General features: G+C 58.0%; 1 protein-coding gene across 2 annotated transcripts in view; it reads right to left on the bottom strand.

Moving 5' to 3' along the window:
• Positions 1–2,412: 2,412 nt before the first annotated feature.
• Positions 2,413–20,486, bottom strand: part of MGRN1 (mahogunin ring finger 1) — a 31,701-nt gene continuing 13,627 nt past the window's right edge. The window contains exons 5-16 of one of the 2 annotated variants that reach the window (XM_008058022.1): positions 20,382–20,448; positions 20,028–20,077; positions 19,123–19,170; positions 17,366–17,434; positions 15,850–16,009; positions 14,384–14,493; positions 10,584–10,810; positions 9,216–9,339; positions 8,806–8,851; positions 8,202–8,300; positions 5,872–5,916; positions 3,748–3,861 (exon numbers count right to left, since the gene is read on the bottom strand). In XM_008058022.1, coding sequence (XP_008056213.1) covers positions 5,876–5,916; positions 8,202–8,300; positions 8,806–8,851; positions 9,216–9,339; positions 10,584–10,810; positions 14,384–14,493; positions 15,850–16,009; positions 17,366–17,434; positions 19,123–19,170; positions 20,028–20,077; positions 20,382–20,448 — 1,041 coding nt within the window. In that variant the 3' untranslated portion in view covers positions 3,748–3,861; positions 5,872–5,875. Of the gene's footprint in view, positions 3,862–5,871; positions 5,917–8,201; positions 8,301–8,805; positions 8,852–9,215; positions 9,340–10,583; positions 10,811–14,383; positions 14,494–15,849; positions 16,010–17,365; positions 17,435–19,122; positions 19,171–20,027; positions 20,078–20,381; positions 20,449–20,486 lie in introns of both variants that reach the window. The other variant, XM_008058021.1, reaches the window with a different exon arrangement.

Below are 20,486 nucleotides of genomic sequence, written 5' to 3'. Positions count from 1 at the left end.
CCGGCCCGCGTGGCTCCGGCCCCTCGACGGCGGCCTCTGTGAGAGCACGAATCCGCGACGCTCCCGGAGTCCTCCTCTGCCGGGGCCCCAGCGCGGGGCAGCAGCTTTCCCCCGCCACGCGCGACAGCTGCCCTGGCCCGGGCCGCTCTGCCGCTCCGCCCGATTCAGGAGAGCAGGCCTGGCGGGGCTCCACTGCCCCGGGCCCCCAGGCCCACGCTCAGCCGCGGCGGGGTGGACGGCCAGGAGCTCTGGGCTCCCCGGACCCGCCCTGCTGGGCAGGAAGTGACTTAGATCCGGAGTCTGGGGGCTTTCTCCAGGCCAGGCATCCACCAAATGCTGGGTACTACTGGAGGCAGTGGGGTTGCCCCAGTTTTACCAATGAGGAACCTGGGGCTCGGAGAGGGACAGGACTTGCCTGAGGCACCAGGCAGCTGGTGCCTGCCAAGATCCCACCCTGTCTCCTACCCGGGGTCTACTACAGAGTCAACCTGAAGTGCTTGCCGGGGTTTGTATAGGAGAAAGAAGTCACTGGGACTAAGAAACAGCCCAGGCCAGGAGCGGTGACTCACGCCTGTAATCCCAGCACACTGGGAGGCAGAGGCAAGATTGCCTGAGCCCAGAGGTTCGAAACCAGCCTGGGCAACTTGGTAAGCCCTCATCTCTACAATAAATCAAAAAGTTAGCCGGGTGTGGTGGCGAGTGCCTGTGGTTCCAGCTACTTGGAAAGCTGAGGCGGAAGGATCGCCGGAGCCCAGCAGGTCGAGGCTGTGGTGGCTGAGTGTGCAGAGTGAGACTCCTACTCAAAAAGAAACACAGCCCAAGGGAGAGCAGTGTCTCCTGACTTCCACAATAGTGAGGCGCACCTCACCGGGAGCAGGGCCCAGAAAGCTGAGCAGGAAGACCAGCTTCCTGGTACAGGGAAGGTTGCCCTGAGTGGAGCCAAGGAGGAGAGGAGAGGAGAGGGCATGGCGTCAAAGATTTGGCAGGACCTGCTGGTAAGTCCTGCGTTAGGTTCATGGTGGCGTCTGGAGATTTGGGGGATAAGGTCTCCCCTGCTGCAGCTGTCAACCAGGGGTCACACGGGGTAGCTGCAGCCAGCAGGGGATGCCCAGATTCCGCGATGAGTGACCATGTCTGAAGGGGAAGGACCCCCCTCCAAAGAGGGCCCCACCCCCAGGCAGCCAAGCACACCCCGAGCCCAGGACCTGTGGGTGCCAGGTGCACGGGAGGAAAGGTGCCCCCTGCTCCAGCCCCATGTGACACCGGGCATCACAGGGGCCGGAGCTGCTGGGTGGAGGGGGAGGGGAAGCCAACCCAACCCATGCCAGTGCCTGATACCCAGGGACCCCTTCACCCACACTGGCGCCAGGCCAGACCCAAGCATGTCCGAGAGCAGCTGCAGGGCCATGGGTGGTAGCCATCCTGTGGGCAGGGACCTATGGCCAGAACACGGGTTCCCCTCCACCTTCACAGGCCTGAGTTAATGAGGCCATCGAGGCAGCTTGAACTGTGTGTGCAGAGGGGCAGGGAACCCCGAGGGGTGGATCCTTTGACCACTGGCCACCCCCCAGTGGGAGGTGAGCAGGGCAGAGCAGGGGGTTCCAAGCTGGGCTCCAGCCCCCAAGCCCACCATCTATGGGTAGCCAAACTCGCCCTCCAATCCATCCGCCACCCGCCAGCCACAGGTGCTGCTCTTAAATCTCTGATGCACCTCTGCAGGGTCTTCAGATCTGCCCAGCACTCCTCACTTGTCATCCTCCAGCCAGGGGGTTCTTTCCTCAGCGGCTCACTTCTGCACCCAGGCCTTTGCACGGGCTGTGGCAGCCCCTCATCCCTCAGGCTCTGTTTTAACGTCTCCTCAGAGAAGCCCTCCCTGACCGCCAGTTAAATCAAGCCCCTCATGTGACTTCATCTCTCCATCCCAGTGACTTTCTAACAGTCGCCAAACCTGGCAAGACTGATGACAAGCACCTGGGGCCTGGGCCTGTGCATCCTGCCTGCCACTGGCATACAGTCATGCTCAGTGAATGCCTGTGGGATAGACGGCTGAGATGGAGCCTGGAGTGGCAACTCACACTCCTGAAGGCCTGGGCTCTTGCACCACCGGCCGGGAGATTGAGCCAGAGCCGAGGGTCTCGCTTCACTCCACCCAGAGAATCGGCCGTGATGCTGATGAAGACCAATCACCAACAGCAGCGTGTGCACACACATCACCAGTTGGGAGCCACATGGTATCACACTTAACTCTTGCTCTTGCTTGGAAGTCGCACTGCCACTGCCTTCTGGCACAGGAGGAAACCACGGCACAGGCCACAGTCAAGCATGGAAGCCTCGATGAGCCACTCAGCATCCCGCCCCGGGTCGGGAAGGGCCGCACTCCCAGGGCTGCGCTTGAAGAAGGCGTGGACAGGATATTGCTGCATGATTTTATTACTATAAATATACAGTAAAAACGAACAAACTGTGAGCCATCTGAGCACATCAGATGACAGCACATGAAGTCCCAGGCGGCCGGTCTGCAGCCAGTCCTTCACGCAAAGCCCTGGCGCTGGCACCGATGGCCTCTGGCTGGGCCTTGGCAGGAGAGGAGCGGCGTGAGGGAGGGAGGCCACCGCCTGAGTGTGGGGACAAGGGAAGGCTGGCCAGCCCGGAGGGGGCTGTGAGGACAGTGGTTCTCCGGGTGCCCTGCTGGGCAGCGCTGGTGCTCAGAGCAACCCCGAGCTTCGGGGAGGTGCTGTGGCCACGCCAGGGCATGCAGGGCCCTGTGGCTGCTGGGGACCATCCCCTGGCCCTCCCTCTGGGCAGCGGGCTCTCCCCACTCCCAGGCCCAGGCAGCTGTGCACACCTGCCCGGCTCAGGGCCCTGCTGAAGGCCCGGCACCCCATTTGCCTTTGTTGCTCAAGAAGTTTCTATTTAAAAAGGATGAGGCTGCCTCCGAGGCAAATTATCAGGGCTGGGACCCCACACCCTAGGTGGGCACTTCCCCCAGGGGCCTGAAGCGGCTAAAGCCAGGATCTGGGAGAAGGCACGGGCTTGGCAACGGGGCTGCCAGACAGTGACTGCCACAAATGGCTGTGCCTCCACCCTCAGTCAGGTCCACCCGCAGGCACACGTGCAGACGTTCTCTGGCCACCCAGGGAAGGGCTACAAGCCCCCAAAGCCCAGAGCGGGAGAGGTGGTGGCAGAGAGTGCCAGAGAGAACTGCCAGGGCCATGACAAGCACAGCAAAGGGCGAGAAGTAGCAGCAACAGCCAGGCCGCCGGGGATGACACACAGGGTGAGCGGACAGGCACTGTTTCCTTCATTGACCGTGACTTGTACCCACCACTGCCCCGAGCATCTGTGAAGACAGCTTTTCACCCCCAATAAATTCTCTTCTGCAGGTTTGCTGAGTTCTCAGGGCATCGACCCTGCCCCCAGCTGGTGGGTCCAAGTGACGCCAGTCCCGGCGACATGGGGGCAGCCCCTAGTCCCAGCCGCTCAGCCAGCGGGGCACTGGGGAATGGATGCCCGGGATGGGAAGCTGCTGTCCTTCATTTTGTACCAGGAACAAATGTATCAACCATAGAAAAAGGGTAGGAGGGAACAATCCACTGTGCTCTTTGATCAGGGTCACCAAGGCCCCTTGGAGCCTGGCGGCCAAAAGGGGCATGCAAACAGGAGGGGCCAGGGTGATGGTGGGGTCCAGGGCAGCCCCTCGGCCAAGTCTGGGAGCCGAGGGCTCCAATCTGCTGGCCTGGCCGGGCTCTCAGAGAGGGGTCAGCTCGGCGGCACTGGGATCGGGGCTGGGGCCACCACGTGGAGGCCAGGGGAGGTTGGTGGTGCCCAGGCTGTGGACCGTCTCCATGGAGGTGGACCATCCTGCAGGCGGGAGAGAGGGAAGGGTCATGCTCACACACTTTGTCCTATGTCACCTGCTCCTACCCACCTGGAGCCTCCAGGGCAGGGCCACTCAGCACCCTAGCCCTACCACCACCTGTAGTCGAAGGGCCTGAGGTCTGTCTCTCTGGGGCAGGTCACACCCGGGCACACCCTGGCTGCAGCCCGAGGACAGGATGCAGGGTGGCGCTGCAGGATGTTGGCCCCTCGGTCCTGCCCTTGCCCTGGTTTGAGTTTCCCAGGAAGTGACCAGCCAGTGTGCTGCAGAGTGTGATGACCAGGCCAGGATGGGGGGAGGAGGGAGCAGACCTGGGGAAGAACAAGGGATGCTGGGAGGGGCCTCAGGAGCCTGCCCCACCTTCCCAGAGGCCTGTTCTGCTGATTCCCAACTGATTCCCATCCGCACGCTGCTGCAAGGCACTACCCCTAGACTCGGCCTGTCCCCTAGGGCTTGGGCGCTGGCACAGGGAACCCAAGACACGCCTGCCACACCTGCAGCAGCAGCAGGACCAGTATTCTCAGGATTGTCTGAGGCCTGGCTACTGGCCCTAGCGCATGGCTGCTGGACGCACGCAGACAGTAGCCAAGAGCTTCCGCCATAGCCCCGGCCCCAGCCTTGGGTGCAGAATGCCTGCCTTCTCTGGGAGCTGTGCCCACAGCCACAGCTGAGAAGCCCTGCTCCAGGTCTGGCCTGCGCTCCCTGCAGATACAAGTCTGACCTAAGCCACGATATGCAAACAGCACCTTCCACCAATGGAGGCTGTGCCACCTGGTCAGGTGTTGGGCACTGCTTCAACACAAGGATAAGATGGGTCAGAAGAAACGTCCCTGGAGGACAGAAAGGCAGGCATGGGAACAGAGGAGCAGCTGCCAAGACAAGCGATGACGACGCACCTGGCCTGGCCAGACCAAGAAAGGTCCAGACTGGAGGCCTGGACACCAGCCAGCCCTTCTCAGATGGGCCACACAGGCTTCACCCACAATAGCTGGAGTCCTGCTGGGGAAGCCCTGGCCTCAGGACACCGGCTCCTCCGTCCAACATTCAGAGCTGCACACATAAGTGTGCCAGAGCCTTTGGGGGTGAGAGGTCCCAGCAGCTGCCTGTTTTCCAGTTTACTCCAGAGCTGCCTTCTGTAAAACATCTGTCTGGGCTACCCTGGAAAGGGCACCTCCCCGTCAGGTGGGCACCAGCTTCACGTGGCCTCCTCACAGATGCTCAGAGTGTGCTAGTGTTCCAGAAAGTTCCAGAGCCAGGAGGGACCAGTTAGCCACAATGGCAGGCTCAGAGCAGAAAGGCGGTCTACAAGGGGTTGTCTGCCAGGCACATGGTCACGTCAGGGCCAAGGAAGCCATGCTGACATGGGAAGGAGGGAGTGGGCCCTGCGCAGGACAGGAAGCATGGCCTCTGCCAGGCACCGGGGGGCTCGCGAGGATAGCTTCCCTCCACAGATAGGACTGTGCTTGGGCACAGATACTGCAGGGCCTCCCATGGCCTGGGGCACACCGTTTTTCTGATGAACTGGTATGTGAAGCCATGACCAGAAAGCAGGAGCAGAACCTGCTGGATATCCCACCACGTCCCCATGACAAGGCCTGGCCTTGGGCTGGGCCTCCCTTGGGATGTATGACCCAGGTCCCTCCACGGACAGCCTGGCCCTTCGGCTCCCGCCTTCTGCTGAGGATGGCGGAACCAGCATGCTTGGGCTGAGTCTGTGCCGGGCCTTAAAGTTTGAAAGAAGAGCCTGACCAGGCGGCTGGTCTAGATGGAAATCTCCCGGCTCCAAAAGTCAGGAGCCCCAGGAGCCACTTTTCCAGGGCAAAGGTGCCACAGCCATCGGAGAGCTCTGGATTCAGAATCCAGGCCCCTGGGAAGACACGGATGTGGATGAAGCCAGAACATCAGAGGCGCCCACGGGGGACAGGGGAGGGCTCCTCTCTCCAAGGACGCCCGCCACGGCCACCCCGAAGTGCGTATGAAAGGCAGTCACGTACCAGCTTACTCCTCTATACCAACAGAGCAGGAGTCAGGCCCCAGGGCTGTGCAGAGAGGGGGAGAGACAGACGGAAGCTCGGTTAGCAAGCACACACGGAGTCGGCATGTCCCGCAGCAAAGGCGCCAACCATAGGACAAGGAGGGCTGTCTAGAAACAAAGTGCCATACTGATCCGCTGCAGCCAAGGAGAAACCACAGCTGGGAGAGAGAGATTCTGGGCCACACATGTGCAGAGGATCACCGGCAGTGGCAGGGTGGGGGCGGGGTGGGGTCCACCTCTGGTTTCCAGAGCAAGGCCCCTGGGAAGGGCCAGACAGGCTGATCCTGAGGGGAGGCCCAAAGGACACCAAGGGCCTATGTTATCATTTCACGGATTTTCCCATCTACAGGGGACACCACAGTTGAATTAAGATCCACCCATCCAGGTGAAGCTATGCTGTGGCTAAAAACAGGACACCTGTGTGTGTTCGTGTTTCTAGACACACGGATGTGGAGGGGTCTTGATCTGGGAAGTGGAAAAAGACAGAAGAGAGGGTGCCTCCACATGGATTTTTTAAAAAGACACAGAAACCCATGCTTACAAAGCCTGCATGTCCACACAGGTGACGGCCACACGTCCACGTCCCTAAATGCTGATGTGCAGGCTCCTGGCAGCTGGAGCAGCCAACCCATGTCTTGTGCGGTCTGCAGAGTGAGGGTGGTGCCCACTGTGGGCCTCCACTGCCAGAATGCAGATTTGGCCGCTCTGTTGCCACCTCAACAGATAACTGCTCTGCCCCCATCTGTGGACCTAAAGAAGGCCCAAGACCCTCGCCTGAGGTCAGGGCACAAGACCCATATGGCTGGGGCTCATCTGCATACCGGGCAGAACTGGCGGTGGTCTGTCCTGACCCTGCCCAGACCTGATGGCTCTGGGCCCACACAAGAGAGGTGCAGACTTTCAGATGCTGCCTCCACATGGGGGCAGGATGAGAACTCACTCTCATGGCTCTCAGAAGCTGAAGTCCCTCCTCTGACCCCTCCCTATTCACTCCCCAAGTTTTTAAACAAAATGAAATACTTGAGGCCCTCTGAAAGAACATACTTGAATTCTGTGACACTTTAAAGTGTGCTGATCCTAAACCCAATTTCCTCTGTGGGTTAGACTTTGGGCAGGCCACTGTAGCCATCAGAGCACTGGTGATGCCTGCTCCTACCTGCGACCTGCCACACCCAGCCCACAGGCCATTGCTCAGTCAGAGTCGGTAAGGACAAGCGGCTTGTTCCAAGCAAAGCACATCACAACCCTTCAGTGCCTGGGCCCAAGTCACTGGATGACTCAGGGGGATTGAGTGGCAGGGATTTCAGGGCCAGGAAGGGGACAAAAGCGCCTCCCAGCCTCGTGAGAGGAGCCAGGCTCCCCAAGCAGCTGCTTCTGGGCCGCAGCCCTGAAGGCAATGGGGTCATTCGTCCTGACTCCAGGCCTCAGCAGGCACAGACATCTGAGAGCCTCTGCTTCCACCCCCTCTTTGGAGGCCAGGATGGGAAACTGAGGATCTTACCCCCAGTAGGGCAGAGAGCACAGGAGCTGAGCCTCTGGGGACAGAGAGAGGCCAGCAACACCCTTCCCCGGTGACCTGCTGGTGCCTGGCACCCCAGCCTGGCCTCTGTGCCCTAGTGTGGGATGTGCTGCTTGCTGCACCTGCTCCTGCACCCATGTCAGCCCTGGGGCAAAGGGGGCCGGGAGGCCGCTGCTCCTGACCCCAATCATCCAGCACAACACGTGGCTTCTACTCTCTTGCTGTGCAAAGCTCCTGGCAGCTGGAGCAGCCAACCCATGTCTTGTGCTGTCTGCTCACTCGGCACAGGGCTTGCCGGGCCCACAGGAAGGAGCAGGGATTAGGGCAGACATGGTGAGCCCAACAGGGACCAGCTTGGCCTGCCTGGCCTCAAGCATGACATGGATGGGAAAGGACCTGGTCCCTCTTTGGAAGCCAGGATGGGAAGCTGAGGATCTTACCCCTAGCAGCGCAGAGAACACAGGAGCTGAGCCTCTGGGGACAGAGAGAGGCCAGCAACACCTTCCCCACTGACCTGCTGGTCCCTCCATAGGCAGCCATTCCTGCCTCCCGGGGCCAAGCCGGTTCCAGAGTGGGAAGGGGACTTGGGAGCAGGCGCCACTCTGAAGAGCCAGGCCATGCAGTGGGGCTGCCTTTACAGGCCCAGGCCTTGCTTTGGGAGTGGACAGTGGGAGTGCTGCTTAAAGGTACGGAGAGAAACAGACCTTGACCGTGCTCCCAGGGACAGAGCCAGGCACCACCCCCAGGCCTAGCAGCTGCAGCACCCTCACCTGGCAGGAAGATGTCAGTAGGTGGGCCCTGTGGGCTGTGGCCACAGTGCTCGGGGCTTCCGTCCTGCAGGACGTTATCGATGGACGGCACTCGGCTCCCTGTGCAGGCAGAGGGGCGAGGTCAGGGCCAATGGGCGGGGCCGGGTCCCAGCAGGTCTCTCCTCTCCAAGGGCTCAGCAGCCACCACGTGGGCCCTGGGCTTGGACTCCAACCTGACTCCCCCCAACATCCCACCTGCTCTCCAGGAACCCCACAGGTGGATGCTTCCTTTTCTTCTGTTCTTTCCCTTCTTCCCACACCTCAGCATGGGACTTTTTGCTTTTGTTATGAAAACACTACATTATCCATGCTTCGAACTCAAGACCGAATGTAACAGGTGCCATCTCCATAAAGACAGCCCTGCTGGGTACACAGTGCAGCCTGGCCTGGCAAGGGTGACCCTGGCCCGCCTCTCACACGTCAGTCCTTCCCAGGGCCTGTGCTTCTCAGTGCTGCCGTGGCAGCCTCATGGACAAGGGGCCCCTGGCAGAAGGGGCTCCGTGGCCCCAGCAAGCCAGGGGTCTGGTTCCCGCTGGGCTTCAGCACCACGGGAGGAGGGGCTCACCTTGCTTCGGGGACGATGACTCATCAACCTCTTCTGTGATGAAACTCTAGGAAACAGAGGAAAATCAACCCGGAGCTTGGAGAGTGGCAGTGACCACTCCAGGACATGCCACAGAGCGGGGCCTCCAGTCCTCACGGCGACCCCAGGCAGTACGCAGTCCGCCCACCCCACAGATGAGGAAACAGGCTAGGGGCTGAGAAGTGTGGGGGCATGCCAGTAGGCGGGGGGACGGAGTCTGTTCTGGTGGCATGGACTGGAGGGCCTCACCTCGGGGGAGCCTCGCTTCAGGCCTCACCTCGGGGGAGCGCGCTTCAGGGCCCTCATGGCAGGGGGAGCCTTACTTCGAGGCATCACCTCTCGGGGGGCTTCGTGCAGGGCCCTCACCTCAGGGCCGCCCTGGGGAGCCTCACCTCGGGGGAGCTGCTTTCCCTCAGCGCCAGCTCTGCGTTGCCCAGCGGGGGAGGAGCGTCTGAATCCTCTGAGAGTTTCTCCTCGTCCTCTTCATGGATGGGGGATGATGGGGACCTCAGGGTGCTGGGGACAGAGAAAAGGGTGAGGTGTAGAAGCAAGGGAGGTCAGCCCCACCAAAGCCAGCCTGATTCCCTGCCCAGATACCACCAGGGTGACCCTGCCACATCTGCCGGGATCCACAGATAAATGACGGAGAGACTCAAACACCCAGCAGCCGCACAGTCGCCTCAGACCCATCCAACAGGCCCTCTCTCCTGCACACTGGCACAGGCCTGAGCTCCTTTTTCTTTCTAAGAGAGAACTGCAACTGCCAGACCCCACACTTCCTTCGCAGCTTGGAAGGTGTTTTCTCCATGGACATGCTGGGGGCCCTGCAGTGGCATCACAAAACCAGTACCTGCCTTGGGCTTTAACACTACTAAACACTAACGAGCAGGGCAACATCCACACAGCAGGCTGCTGGCCACTCCTGCAAGTCTCCAAGGGACCTGTGACTGACCCGTGGCCTGCCCCAGGAGCGGACCATGTCCACTCGCATATCAGGTGCCGGCGGCAAGGTCAGTGAATGCGCCTGTCTCACGGTCAGGGTCTTAAGTTTTCAGCTGCTGTCACAGGTTGCTGGCAGGATATGGTTACGTGACCAGTGCCCCCCCACAAAGTCCTGGAACCCTAAGACTTGAAGGGGCTCCCCTTGGCAAACACACCATATGCCCTGCAGTCTGCCCCTTGAGAGAGCACCTGCAGGAGTCAAAGCCGCTAGCTGCCACTGCTGCTCCGGTTCCTGCTGCCTGTGCCCACTAAGCTTTGCTGCAATAAGCTTCATCCACAAGTCTAACCTGCTACTGGGCCTGAGTCCTTCTAGCCAATCATGACACGAAACACATTAGAAAATGAATTTTTTTCTTCTTTTTTTTTGAGTCAGAGTCTCATTCTGTTGCCCAGGCTGGAGTGCAGTGGCATGCTCACAGCCACCGCACCCTCAACCTGCTGGGCTCAGACGATGTGGAACTACAGGTGTGTGCCACCATGCCTGGCTAATTTTTTTGATTTATGGTAGAGATGAGGTCTCGCCATGTTGCCCAGGATGGTCTAGAACCCCTGGGCTCAGGCAATCTTCTCACCTCGGCCTGCCAAGGTGCTAGAACTACAGGTATAAGCCACTGCACCCAGCAGAAAATGGTTAAAACCACAGAAAAGCGTGCTTTGCACCTCTGTGCTACTGCACACACACACATACACCCAGCCACAGAGAGCAGGCACAGAGGTCCCCACCCCTCCTGAGAGGGAGGCCCAGGTGCCGGACTCACCTGTCGGGGGACTTGCTCCGTGGCTTGCCCTTCTGGTGGCTGCTTTCCAGGATTCGGTCCATCCCGGCAAGTGGACAGCTAGCCTGGGACAGGCCATCCGAGATGCCCGAGTAGGTGATTTCTTCATAGAGAGGCGCCGAGGGGATGGCTGGAGAGATGGCCCGGAGGCCATTGAGTGCCTCGAGCAGGGAGATGGGCTCGTAGCCAGGTGGGATGCTGTCAGAGCTCTGTGGGGACAGGGCAGGTGACAAAGGCGGGTCGGCCAGGCTCCCTGCCCCCGGCCAGGATCACACCCAGGGCCCTCCTGCTCCCTCCCTCTGGCCATCCGCTGTCACCCTCTCCTTCCAGGGCCTTGAACTCAACCCGGGCCCAGAGGGCAGGTGAGAGCTTCCTAGTAGCATTGATGACATCCCTGCCCAGGGCTCCCTTGCCACCAGCTCCTGCACTCGTGCCTGGATACCCCAGGCACCATGTCGGTGCCCAGTGATGGACAAGGGGGCCTTTGGCAAGAGCCACCTGGCTCTGGCCAGCCCCTCTCTGGCTTTCTGTCCTGCCTGGCCACGGTGGAGAATGAGGGTTAGTGACGGACAGAAGTTGGGGACAGAGCGAAGCCATGCCAGAGGCAGAGACAGTCAGACACACTTGGACCAAAAGAGCCAGGCCCTGTGGGCTTTGCCCTGACCAGGCCTCTAGGGGTGATGTGCTCCAGGGGTTCTAACAGATACTTTGGTTAACAGCCAGTTTCCCCTTGTTGGGAGGGGATGGAATTGACAAGGCTGAGGAAGAAGGAGAATGCCCAGAATCAGTGGTCAGGCTGCAGCCCCGTTCCCACCCTCACAAAGCCAGGTCAAGGGCAAAGTGCCCATCAGCGCTCCTTCCGTGAGACCCTGGCCCATCTGAGCAAGCTCCTGGAGAAAGCGGAAATTACAACCCCGCAGCCCTGGGACTGGTGGAGGAGTAAGCATGGTCCGGACACCAGGCACCTGGCATGGGGCGTGTTTCCAAACCTCTGTCTGCCCCACATTTGCTCCCACACCTGCCTTCAACTTAAAGGTAAAGAATTCCTCTGAAGCCCCTCTCCCGTCTAAAACGGGAAGTGCTCTCTGGACTGATCCTTGCGCCATCTCCACCTCTAGTGATGCCTAGGCACACAGGGTCTCCCCAAGCCTGCAGAGGTTCCAGGTAGAGGCCTGGCCTGGTGGCCACACCATCCTGGTCCCCCCGCCTGCATCCTGGGGTGCCGGGAAAATGCAAGAGAACCAAGGTCCTGGGCCCGCAGAGCTACAGTCCAGGGGCAGAGGTGCAGGATGCAGGGCCAGGAAGCATGCGCGGGAATGCTGTTTGCAAGAGGAGCAGCGGTATTAGTTGCACCCTGGACATCCGTTCCACTGCCAGCAAGAAAAAAAAGGGAAACGGCGTTGGAGACCACGGGCAGCGAGGCAAAGCTGACAGGAGGGCAGTGCCCGAGGCCATGAGTTGACCCCTGTGGCCGCAGGCCAGCATGACTGGCTTTTGCCACAGACCTTGAGGCTTGCTTGTTCCATAAACTCCCCTCCTGGGCAGGGATGCCGGGACTGTGGGGAATGGATTTGACAGAGCACATCATCAAACAAGAGCCTGGGCGAACATGGTTCCCACACCTGTCATTTAAAAATGAGGGTATGGGGCAAAAAGCATAGCCAGAGGACCAAACACTTACTGTTTCCCTTTTAGGTTTCTTGCTGGCCAGGGAGGCGGGGTGCGACTTTGATTTTTTAAAGGGACACTGTCAAGATAAAAGTCATACATTTTACAACTGCCTCCTCTGTGCATCCTCTAGGGCATCATGCCCAGCGCCTTGAAAGCTCCTTGTGCACATGGACTCAGGCCTAAACGCAGGTCCTGCCTTGGGCCTGTACGCTGCCTGCTCACCTCCCCAGCCCCAGGAGCCAAGCGCTGGTCCTGCTCAGGTGTCAAGGCTGTGAACCCGACCCCATCTCTAATGGCCCACTGTGATCTGGGTCACCAGGACAGCAGACTTGACCAAGGTGGACATGAGAGGGGCTAGACGCTCCCTAAAGTGGGCCTGACTGAGTGTAGGGCGGGGACCCTGAGCCCACTGGTCAAAGTCCCCCAACCAGTGCCTGGGCCCCACCTGGGGAGCTTATCGCCAACTGGACACCTAGAGACAGTTGGGGAGAAAAGTCAGCCCAAGTCAACACATTCCATGCAAGCTTCCTGGACTCACTGGAGAAAATGCCTCATTTGGACTCTTTCTGGCACTATGTGGAAATGGCTCTGACAGGAACGTGACAGCCAAAGAGGAGCACTACTCTCGACCCTACGGAAGGGAAGGTGCAAGCCCTTCTGGGGCACGTGCAGTCAGAGCCACAGGGTCACATGTCAGCCCCTGGCCCCTGCCCTGCGGGGGTGCCTCAGCTCACTTGGGATAAGAGGGACAAGCACAGAGGGACCCGCCGGACTCTTGGCCACCAGGGCAGAAAGTAGGAGGGGCCAAAACAAGTGACAATAAACCCACCACCCACCTGAGCATCAGTCAACCCCTTTGTGAAGTGCTAAGACTCCTCTTTCAGGGGCAAATCCCACCTGCATGTCGCTCCTCTGGGCCAGAAACCTGCACAGGTGCGGGAGGGCCTGATGTTAGGAGCTCTTGTGCTGACAGAGGGGCCCAGGGGCCATAAATGCATCATGGCTGCCCCAGCACAGCTGGTGGGCAGGGGGTTGACAGGGACCCCACAAGCCATGTTTCTGCTCCAGCTTCAAGACCACAACATCAGACTTGAAAGAGAAGTCAAAAGGGAAGTCTTAAGGGAAATTTCCAGACTTTTAAAACACTGGCCTCAATTCTTGGAAACATCATGTGGTTGGACCTCTCACACCTGCTGGGATGGGCTGAAGACCCAGGACGACATCCTGATCGGGGAGGCTCACAGGGCCCTTGGAGCACGACGGCCCGTGCTGTGTGTGGGCCAATCCACAGGCTCTCTCATTTCTCTTTAAAGAGGAGGTAGAGCCTTTAGGAACTACTAGAGACAGACAACCTCAGCTGAGCACCAAGGAGGGACTCAGCCCTGACAAGCCTATGTCCAGGGGAACAGGGAGCCTGAGACCCAGGTCCTGTGCTAGGCGACCACTGTCCCACACGCTCCTGTCTACTCATCCCTGTCTCATTGTGTGTTTCTCTCCATGTCTCTGTGTGTCTCTGTGTCTCTCTTCCTGTCTCTGTCTCTATGTCTCTGTTTCCCTGTCTGGCATCTCTCTCCATGTCTCTGTGTATCTCCATGTGTCTCTTCCTGTCTCTGTCTCTATGTCTCTGTGTTTCCCTGACTGGCATCTCTCTCCACGTCTCTATGACTCTCTGTCCCTCCATCTCTCCCTTCAGGTCCTTGAAGCCAGAGCTCCACCTCCCCCGTCTCCTGAAGCAAGGTCGACCTGGAAGGTCCCTGGGAGGAAGTCTGCTGGGCCATTTACCGAGTCCCCTTGCCCAGGCCCCAAGGCTGTCCGCCGAGCCCTGAAACCAGCATCTTGTGAGGGAGAGAGCCTGGCTCTATCACCAGGAACCATGGAGCCCCTGGCTCGAGGCGCTCACCACGGCGGCACCCAGCAACGTCACAGGCTCTTGCTGTGGCAGGAACAACAACAATCCCAGCCACTAACACCCCTGGGACCCAGCCTGGCCACCTCAATAATGCCTCACAGCGGCCCCCAGGGACCATGCCTGCCTACCTGACAGATAGTCTGGGGCCTGGGCTCTCGACCCCCCTCTGCCCTCTGCCCCCTGCAGGCGAGGTGGCACTTACAGAGTGCTCGTCATGGTCTAAGCTCTGTGCCAAGACAGGGCTGAAGGACACAGGGGACAGGGCTCCTGGCTTCTTCCGCACTGCCCGGATCTGCAGGAGGGCCCGGAAAGCTGCAGCAGAAGGAAGGTTCACATTAGGCAAGGGCTCTGTGTCCCACACTACCAAGGGGATCCCCAAACCCCAGAGACTGAGCACCCACCCCCCCCAGTCCCACCCTACAGCAGTCCTGGGACAGGCCCAGTTTCCAGATCAAGGGCAAATAACATCTTAACGAAACAGCCCCAGGCAGGGAGACACAGCAAGGCCAAGTGTGCTGCCCAGGGTGGGAGCCAAGAGGGGCTTTCCAAGGGGCTGGGCCAAGACACACCCAGCTGCACATGAGATGGGGGATATGACTGAAAATATGTCCCTCGGCCAAGTTCTCGGTTGTAGGCCCCTCCCCAGGGAACCCTGCTGAGAGCAGGATAGCAGGCGGGGACATCATGCTGGAAAAACAGTCACGGACAGTGGCCACCGGGAGCTGGGAAAACAAACCAGGACCCAGGATGCCCATCATCTCACAGTGCCATTGCATAGAAGGCCCCGCAGGCCCCTACAGAGTGTTCCTCAGACACTTAGCAAGGATGCAGGCCACACCTTCTGGAGAGATGGACCACAGGACAGAACAGGGACCTCCCCAACAAAACAAAATGGCAAAGAATCTGTGTCCCAGTGAGGTAGCGTCAGTCCGGTCTGTAGTGCTGGGGGTCTTTCCTCCCGGCTTCAGAGTCTACAGACTAACTTATATCTCTTAGAATAATTCTTCAAGACTCATCACATAGCACGAGTCAGAATTCTTTTTTTTTTTTTTTTACAGATAAGGTCTCACTCTGTCACCCAGGCTGACAGTGGCACGATCATGGTTCACTGCAGCCTTGACCTCCTGGGTTCAAGTGATCCTCTTGCTTTAGTCTCCTAAGTAGCTGGGACTACAGGAACGCACCATTACACCTTGCTAATTTTTAAACTATTTGTAAAGACAGGGTCTCACGATATTGGCCAAGCCAGTCTTGAACTCCTGGCCTCAAGTGACCCTCCCACCTCAGCCTCCCAAAGTGCTGGGATTATAGGCATGAGCCATCACACCCAGGTTACTTAAGCTTTAAAATAAAGATTTCACTTATTGATCAACTATTGTCCAGTTCAAACGTCATTGCAGTCATCTGCCCTGGAGCATCTTTGTGGCCCTTCATTCTACATGTCTCATCTTCCTAGAGGCAGCCTTTGAAGGTCTGAATTGCACCCCTGCTATGCCCCTGCTGTCAGCACTAGTGTTAATTAAATTAACTAGCTAGTTGACCAGGAACTAGAGGAGAGAGCAACAGCCCTTCAATTCTGTAGCCAGCGAGAGTCCCGCGGCCCCAGGGACTGCCCTGGCCCAGGGCTTCTCCAGAAACTTCTGGGAGCCACAGGCTTGTAGCACTCACGCAGCCGGCAGATGGGGCAGTTGTTGGCCTGGTAGCGCAGTGTGTCAGCGCAGGAGGTGCAGAGGCACAGGTGGCGGCAGGGCAGGATCAGCGTGTCGCGCAGGTCGGACAGGCACACCACACACTCGTTGCTGTTGTCGCTGTTCTCGTCATCTGAGGGCTACAGGGACGAGAGCCTGCAGGTCAGCGGGCTCCCAAGGGCCGGAGCAGGGCCTCGGTTGCCCTTCCAGTCCCCAGCTGTGCCACCAGCTGGGCCCCTCCCCCTGGGGGCAACGTGGCAAAGGGAAGCCCAAAGGGCAAGAGGTTGCCTGGAGCCCCAAGTGCTAGGCTCAAACCCAGCCCACGCCCGGGGGGATTTAAACTATCCACGCCCGGGGAGAGTTTGCTGAGGGGAGGGTTTGAACTACTCTCCCCCAAATCATGAGAACTTGTGTCTCTGCTTTTCCATCCCACAGAGAAAATAAGGAAGAGACGTTCCTAAGGAACACATCTCCACGGTGGTCGGGTACCTGTTTAATCAGCACGCATGCAAAAAACAAACAAGTTAACTTATTGGAAATATTTTCACTAAGTAATGGCAGCTTCCAGAAACCAAATGAGCAACTGGACCAAAAGAAATCAAAATTCTAAAACAGGGATCAGCAAACTAAGCCCACAGGCTGTTCCTGTAAATAAAATTTTGTTGGGACACAGCCACACCCGCTCGGTTTCCCATTGGCTCCACTGCAGCTGCCTAACAGTAGCACCGAGTAGGTGCTGTTGAGACCATAGGATCAACCAGTCAAAAACATTCACTCTCTGGCCCTTTGCAGAACGCTGGCCGGCACCTGCTGTAAGTGAGCATGCTGCATGCCCCCGGTTGAGGTTAGGCCCCAGATGCTTTGAGCACCCCGATTCTAGATGATTCCAGCTGTCCTGACCCAGACGCTGGCGTGTGAGACACTCGGATTTTAACAAACAGGTGAGAGTTTCATTCAGCCAAGCGTGCCTTGAAAGACAGTGAAGACGGCAACCGGGTTCCAGTTTCATTCTCTGTTCCCTGCTATGACAGACCTCGACTCGTCAGTGGCCACAGCTTCTATGTTCACCTAGAAGGCACATCCCTCCCACCCCTCCTCTGCTAGCTGCAGGGCCCGCGGTCCCCAGGGAGGTGGGAGGCGGCCGCCAGGGGGCAGTATCAGCTTGACTGTGAAGAAGCTGCCCAGGCAGCACAGCTGCACCAGGAAGAGGGCAGGAGGCTGCCCCTGTTTCCAGCTGCCCAGGAGGACCTGGACGACAATTTATATAACAAGCCAGAGAATTTGCTGGAAAAAGGACAAAATGTTCCATCAACACTGTTCACTTTTTATACAAGACTTAAGAAAAAGTGATGGCGTCTAGGAACCCTGGGAGGCACGGGAGGGAACTGGTTCGTCTGCTGTGCCCCAGTGGTTCCCAGGCAGGGGCTCCAGCAGGGCAGAGGGGGGCTTGGGGCGTGGCCGACCCAGAGGCCTTGCAGGCGCTCACAGGTCCGCACCTTGGTCTCCTGGTTGTTCTTGTTCTCGATGCCGTAGATCTCCTGCAGGAGGTAGCTGACTCGGTCCACCTGGGGGAGATAGGGGCTTGCTGGGCCCTCATCAGCACTCCATGAGGCCTCCCCACACCCACCTGGCTTGACCCCACCTCCAGGGTGCCAGGCTTGCATCCCAGGACATGTGTGGCTGAGAATTCTGTCCAGCCTGACCCTGGGGCTGGGAGAGAGGCAGGAAGACCTGCTACCTGCTCAGCTCAACCAGCAGGATGGGAAACAGGGGTGGGACCAGCAGATCTGCCCACCACAAGGGGTCTGGCATCAACAAGTGGGCCTGAGAACCACATTCCTGCTGGCCTCGCCACACCCAACACCACTTGGACCACCCGTCCCCAGCCCTGCAAGAGTGACAGGGGCAGATGCCTGAAGGCACCAGATGACAGCCTAAGCACCCACAACCTCCTAGAGTCTCCTTCCACAGGACACAAAAGTGTTTGGTCTCAAAGACACCCAACCAATGTCTAAAAGTCGATTCTGTCCTGCTGTCCCTCACACAATGACCATGTTCCAAAGCATCCTGAACTACAGGGCTTCCCACGTTCCACAGACCACAAACACTGCTCCAGAGGGTCTGGGGCCTGCTGGCCAGCTCTCCAAGACAAGTACCCTTGTCTGCCACCAGGGTCTCCTGCGCCCTGGCATCTACACAGGTCTGGATCTGCCAGAGCTCATTCGACCTCTCTTTTAGAAAGAGACAAATGTCACTCCCTAGCAGAGGCTTGAGGCAGGTCTTGTGCCTCTCAGCAGCAACACACAGGACAATTGTCAATCATGGCTTTGGAATATAGACCTCAGTCACAGTTCATTAAAATCCATCTCACAGCCGGGCTCGGTGGCTCAGCCTCTAATATCGCGTTTTGGGAGGCTGAGGTGAGTGGACTGCCTGAGCCCGTGGGTTTGAGACCCGTCTGGGCAACTTGGTGAGACCTCATCTCTACAATAAATCAAAAAATGAGCCGGGCATGGTAGCGCATGCCTATAGTTCCAGCTACTTGGAAGGCTGAGGCGGAAGGATCACTGGAGCCCAGCAGGTCGAGGCTGCGGTCGCCGGAAGTGGCCACTGCACTCCAGTCTGGGTGACAGAGTGAGACTCCGACTCAAAAAAATAAATAAATAAATAAAATAAAATAAAATAAAATCCATCTCACTATCATTGCTCAGTTTAGGGGACCCTGTCCCTTAAATTCTCAGTGCTTAAGTAGAGACTGCCCAGTGTAGGACCACAGGATTACTGATCCCAGAGCAAAGGTATACTGGGTGACAGCTCTCACCTGTTCCAGGACATCTCATCCTTCGAGTATTGATGAAGTTCACCCATGTCTTTGTCCAATGCTTACGTATTTCCAGCAATTTGTAAGGAGGAGGAAAGCAAGCTGCAGTTGTCTATCTAGTTTCTTCCTTCCTCCATTCATTCATTCAGCAAATATTGACTTAATGCTAACTATGTTCCAGGCACCATGGTTCAAACTGGACTCAGGGTCCACAAGAGTGGTAGGTATGTAATACATGTCCACACTCCCAAAGACAGGGGCCTGACAGCCTGGAGCTTAGAGCCCACCAGGGAGACACAAGTCAACAGGCTCTTGCATGACTATTTCAACAGCAGCCAGAGTGGCCTGGGAAGAGCAGTCCATGAAAACTAGTGAAGTGTGTGTGTGTCTTTTAAATCACAAGGGATCAGACAGTTCATCTGATAGACTTACGATCTGCTTCTGCTTTAAAGGCTTCACTGAGAAGCTGCCGTCCACGTGCTGCAAGGGAGAAAGTACAGAGGTGACATGGATCAAGCTGGAACCTCTGAGCACTCCTGCTGAACCAGCAGAAGGCCCTGCATGACCAGCCTAGATCCACTGCTGAAAGAGGAGGGGTCCCACGAAGACCAGAGTCAGGTCAGGATGTCTCAACACGTGGCCCTCAGACCTGGCTTTGAAACTACACCGAGAGCCTCTTAAACATATGGCCCTGGCCCTGCGTTGACCTACAGAGCCCAGCTCTCCTGGTGATTCTTGCACACTCAAGGTGAAGGCCTCTCAGCCAAGTTCAGGTGATGGACAAGAGCTCCCACACCAAACAGCAGCATCTTGACAGGAAAAATTAAGAAAAACAAGATCTTGCTCTCAGAAGGCCTGGTTTAGTTAGGAAGACAGCACCAAGCACACACAGGCATTCAGACACAGGCAGGCTCAGAGATCCAAAAATGTGAGGACAAAATAGGACAAACACGCCCAGTGGTGTCCAGGGAAACACACGGCTCAGAGTTCCACGAGGTTAATTAAGATGTCGGAGCTGAGAACATGCGACGGCATTCACTGTCCCTCCTGAGGCAACCAATACCAGCACTCAGGACTCTCTGGTGAGGCTGGTGGATTCTGACAGAAATTTCCAGAATGTCAGGCTCCAAAAATAAAACAGTTTCTCGCTGGGTTCTGAACTGGAAGCACAGAACTGACTGTTTGCCAGAGAGCACCGCTGGGTGACCAGGCACCACCCCTTCTGACACAGCCAAGCTGGACAAAGCAGCTGGCCAGCCCTGTGATAAGGAGGGAGAAGGCCAACCTCTGCCCAGCTCCCAGGCCCTGAGGACAATGAGGGCCAGGATGACACTCACCTTCTCAAAGGCAGCCAAGAGTACGTGGGCATGGCCAGTCACTTCCACCACTGCCAGGAGAAAGAGAGAGAGGGTCAAAGACAGAGCAGGCCTACCCACTGGGACCTCTCTCACCTTCCTCCCCACCGGTAGCTTCTCAGTGCTGGGCCTGAGCCTTTTCCAGGATGTGCCTTCTTCAGCCCGGTGGAGGGGCCCAGGCTCCCCAGCAACTCCCCAGCCTCCCCTGGCCTCCAGGCTGCCCCACGAGGCAAGCCCGAGACCCTACACCTGAACGTGGGACATCCTCCACCACTTCTGGAAGAGAGTTCTTTCACTGGCCAAGTGGGAAGAGAGGATAGAAGAGGACATGCTCACCGTCTCCTTCGTCCACCACGGCCTGGATAACCACTGGAAACACACCACGGTCCAGGTCAAAGTTCAACTGAGAAGAAAAGAGGCAAGAACGGTCAGGACCCACCA

This window comes from Carlito syrichta, unplaced genomic scaffold (assembly GCF_000164805.1).
Source record: "Carlito syrichta isolate Samal-C Ts95f unplaced genomic scaffold, Tarsius_syrichta-2.0.1 Scaffold303189, whole genome shotgun sequence".
Lineage (NCBI taxonomy): Eukaryota > Metazoa > Chordata > Mammalia > Primates > Tarsiidae > Carlito > Carlito syrichta.
This window is presented reverse-complemented; position numbering and strand designations above follow the sequence as displayed.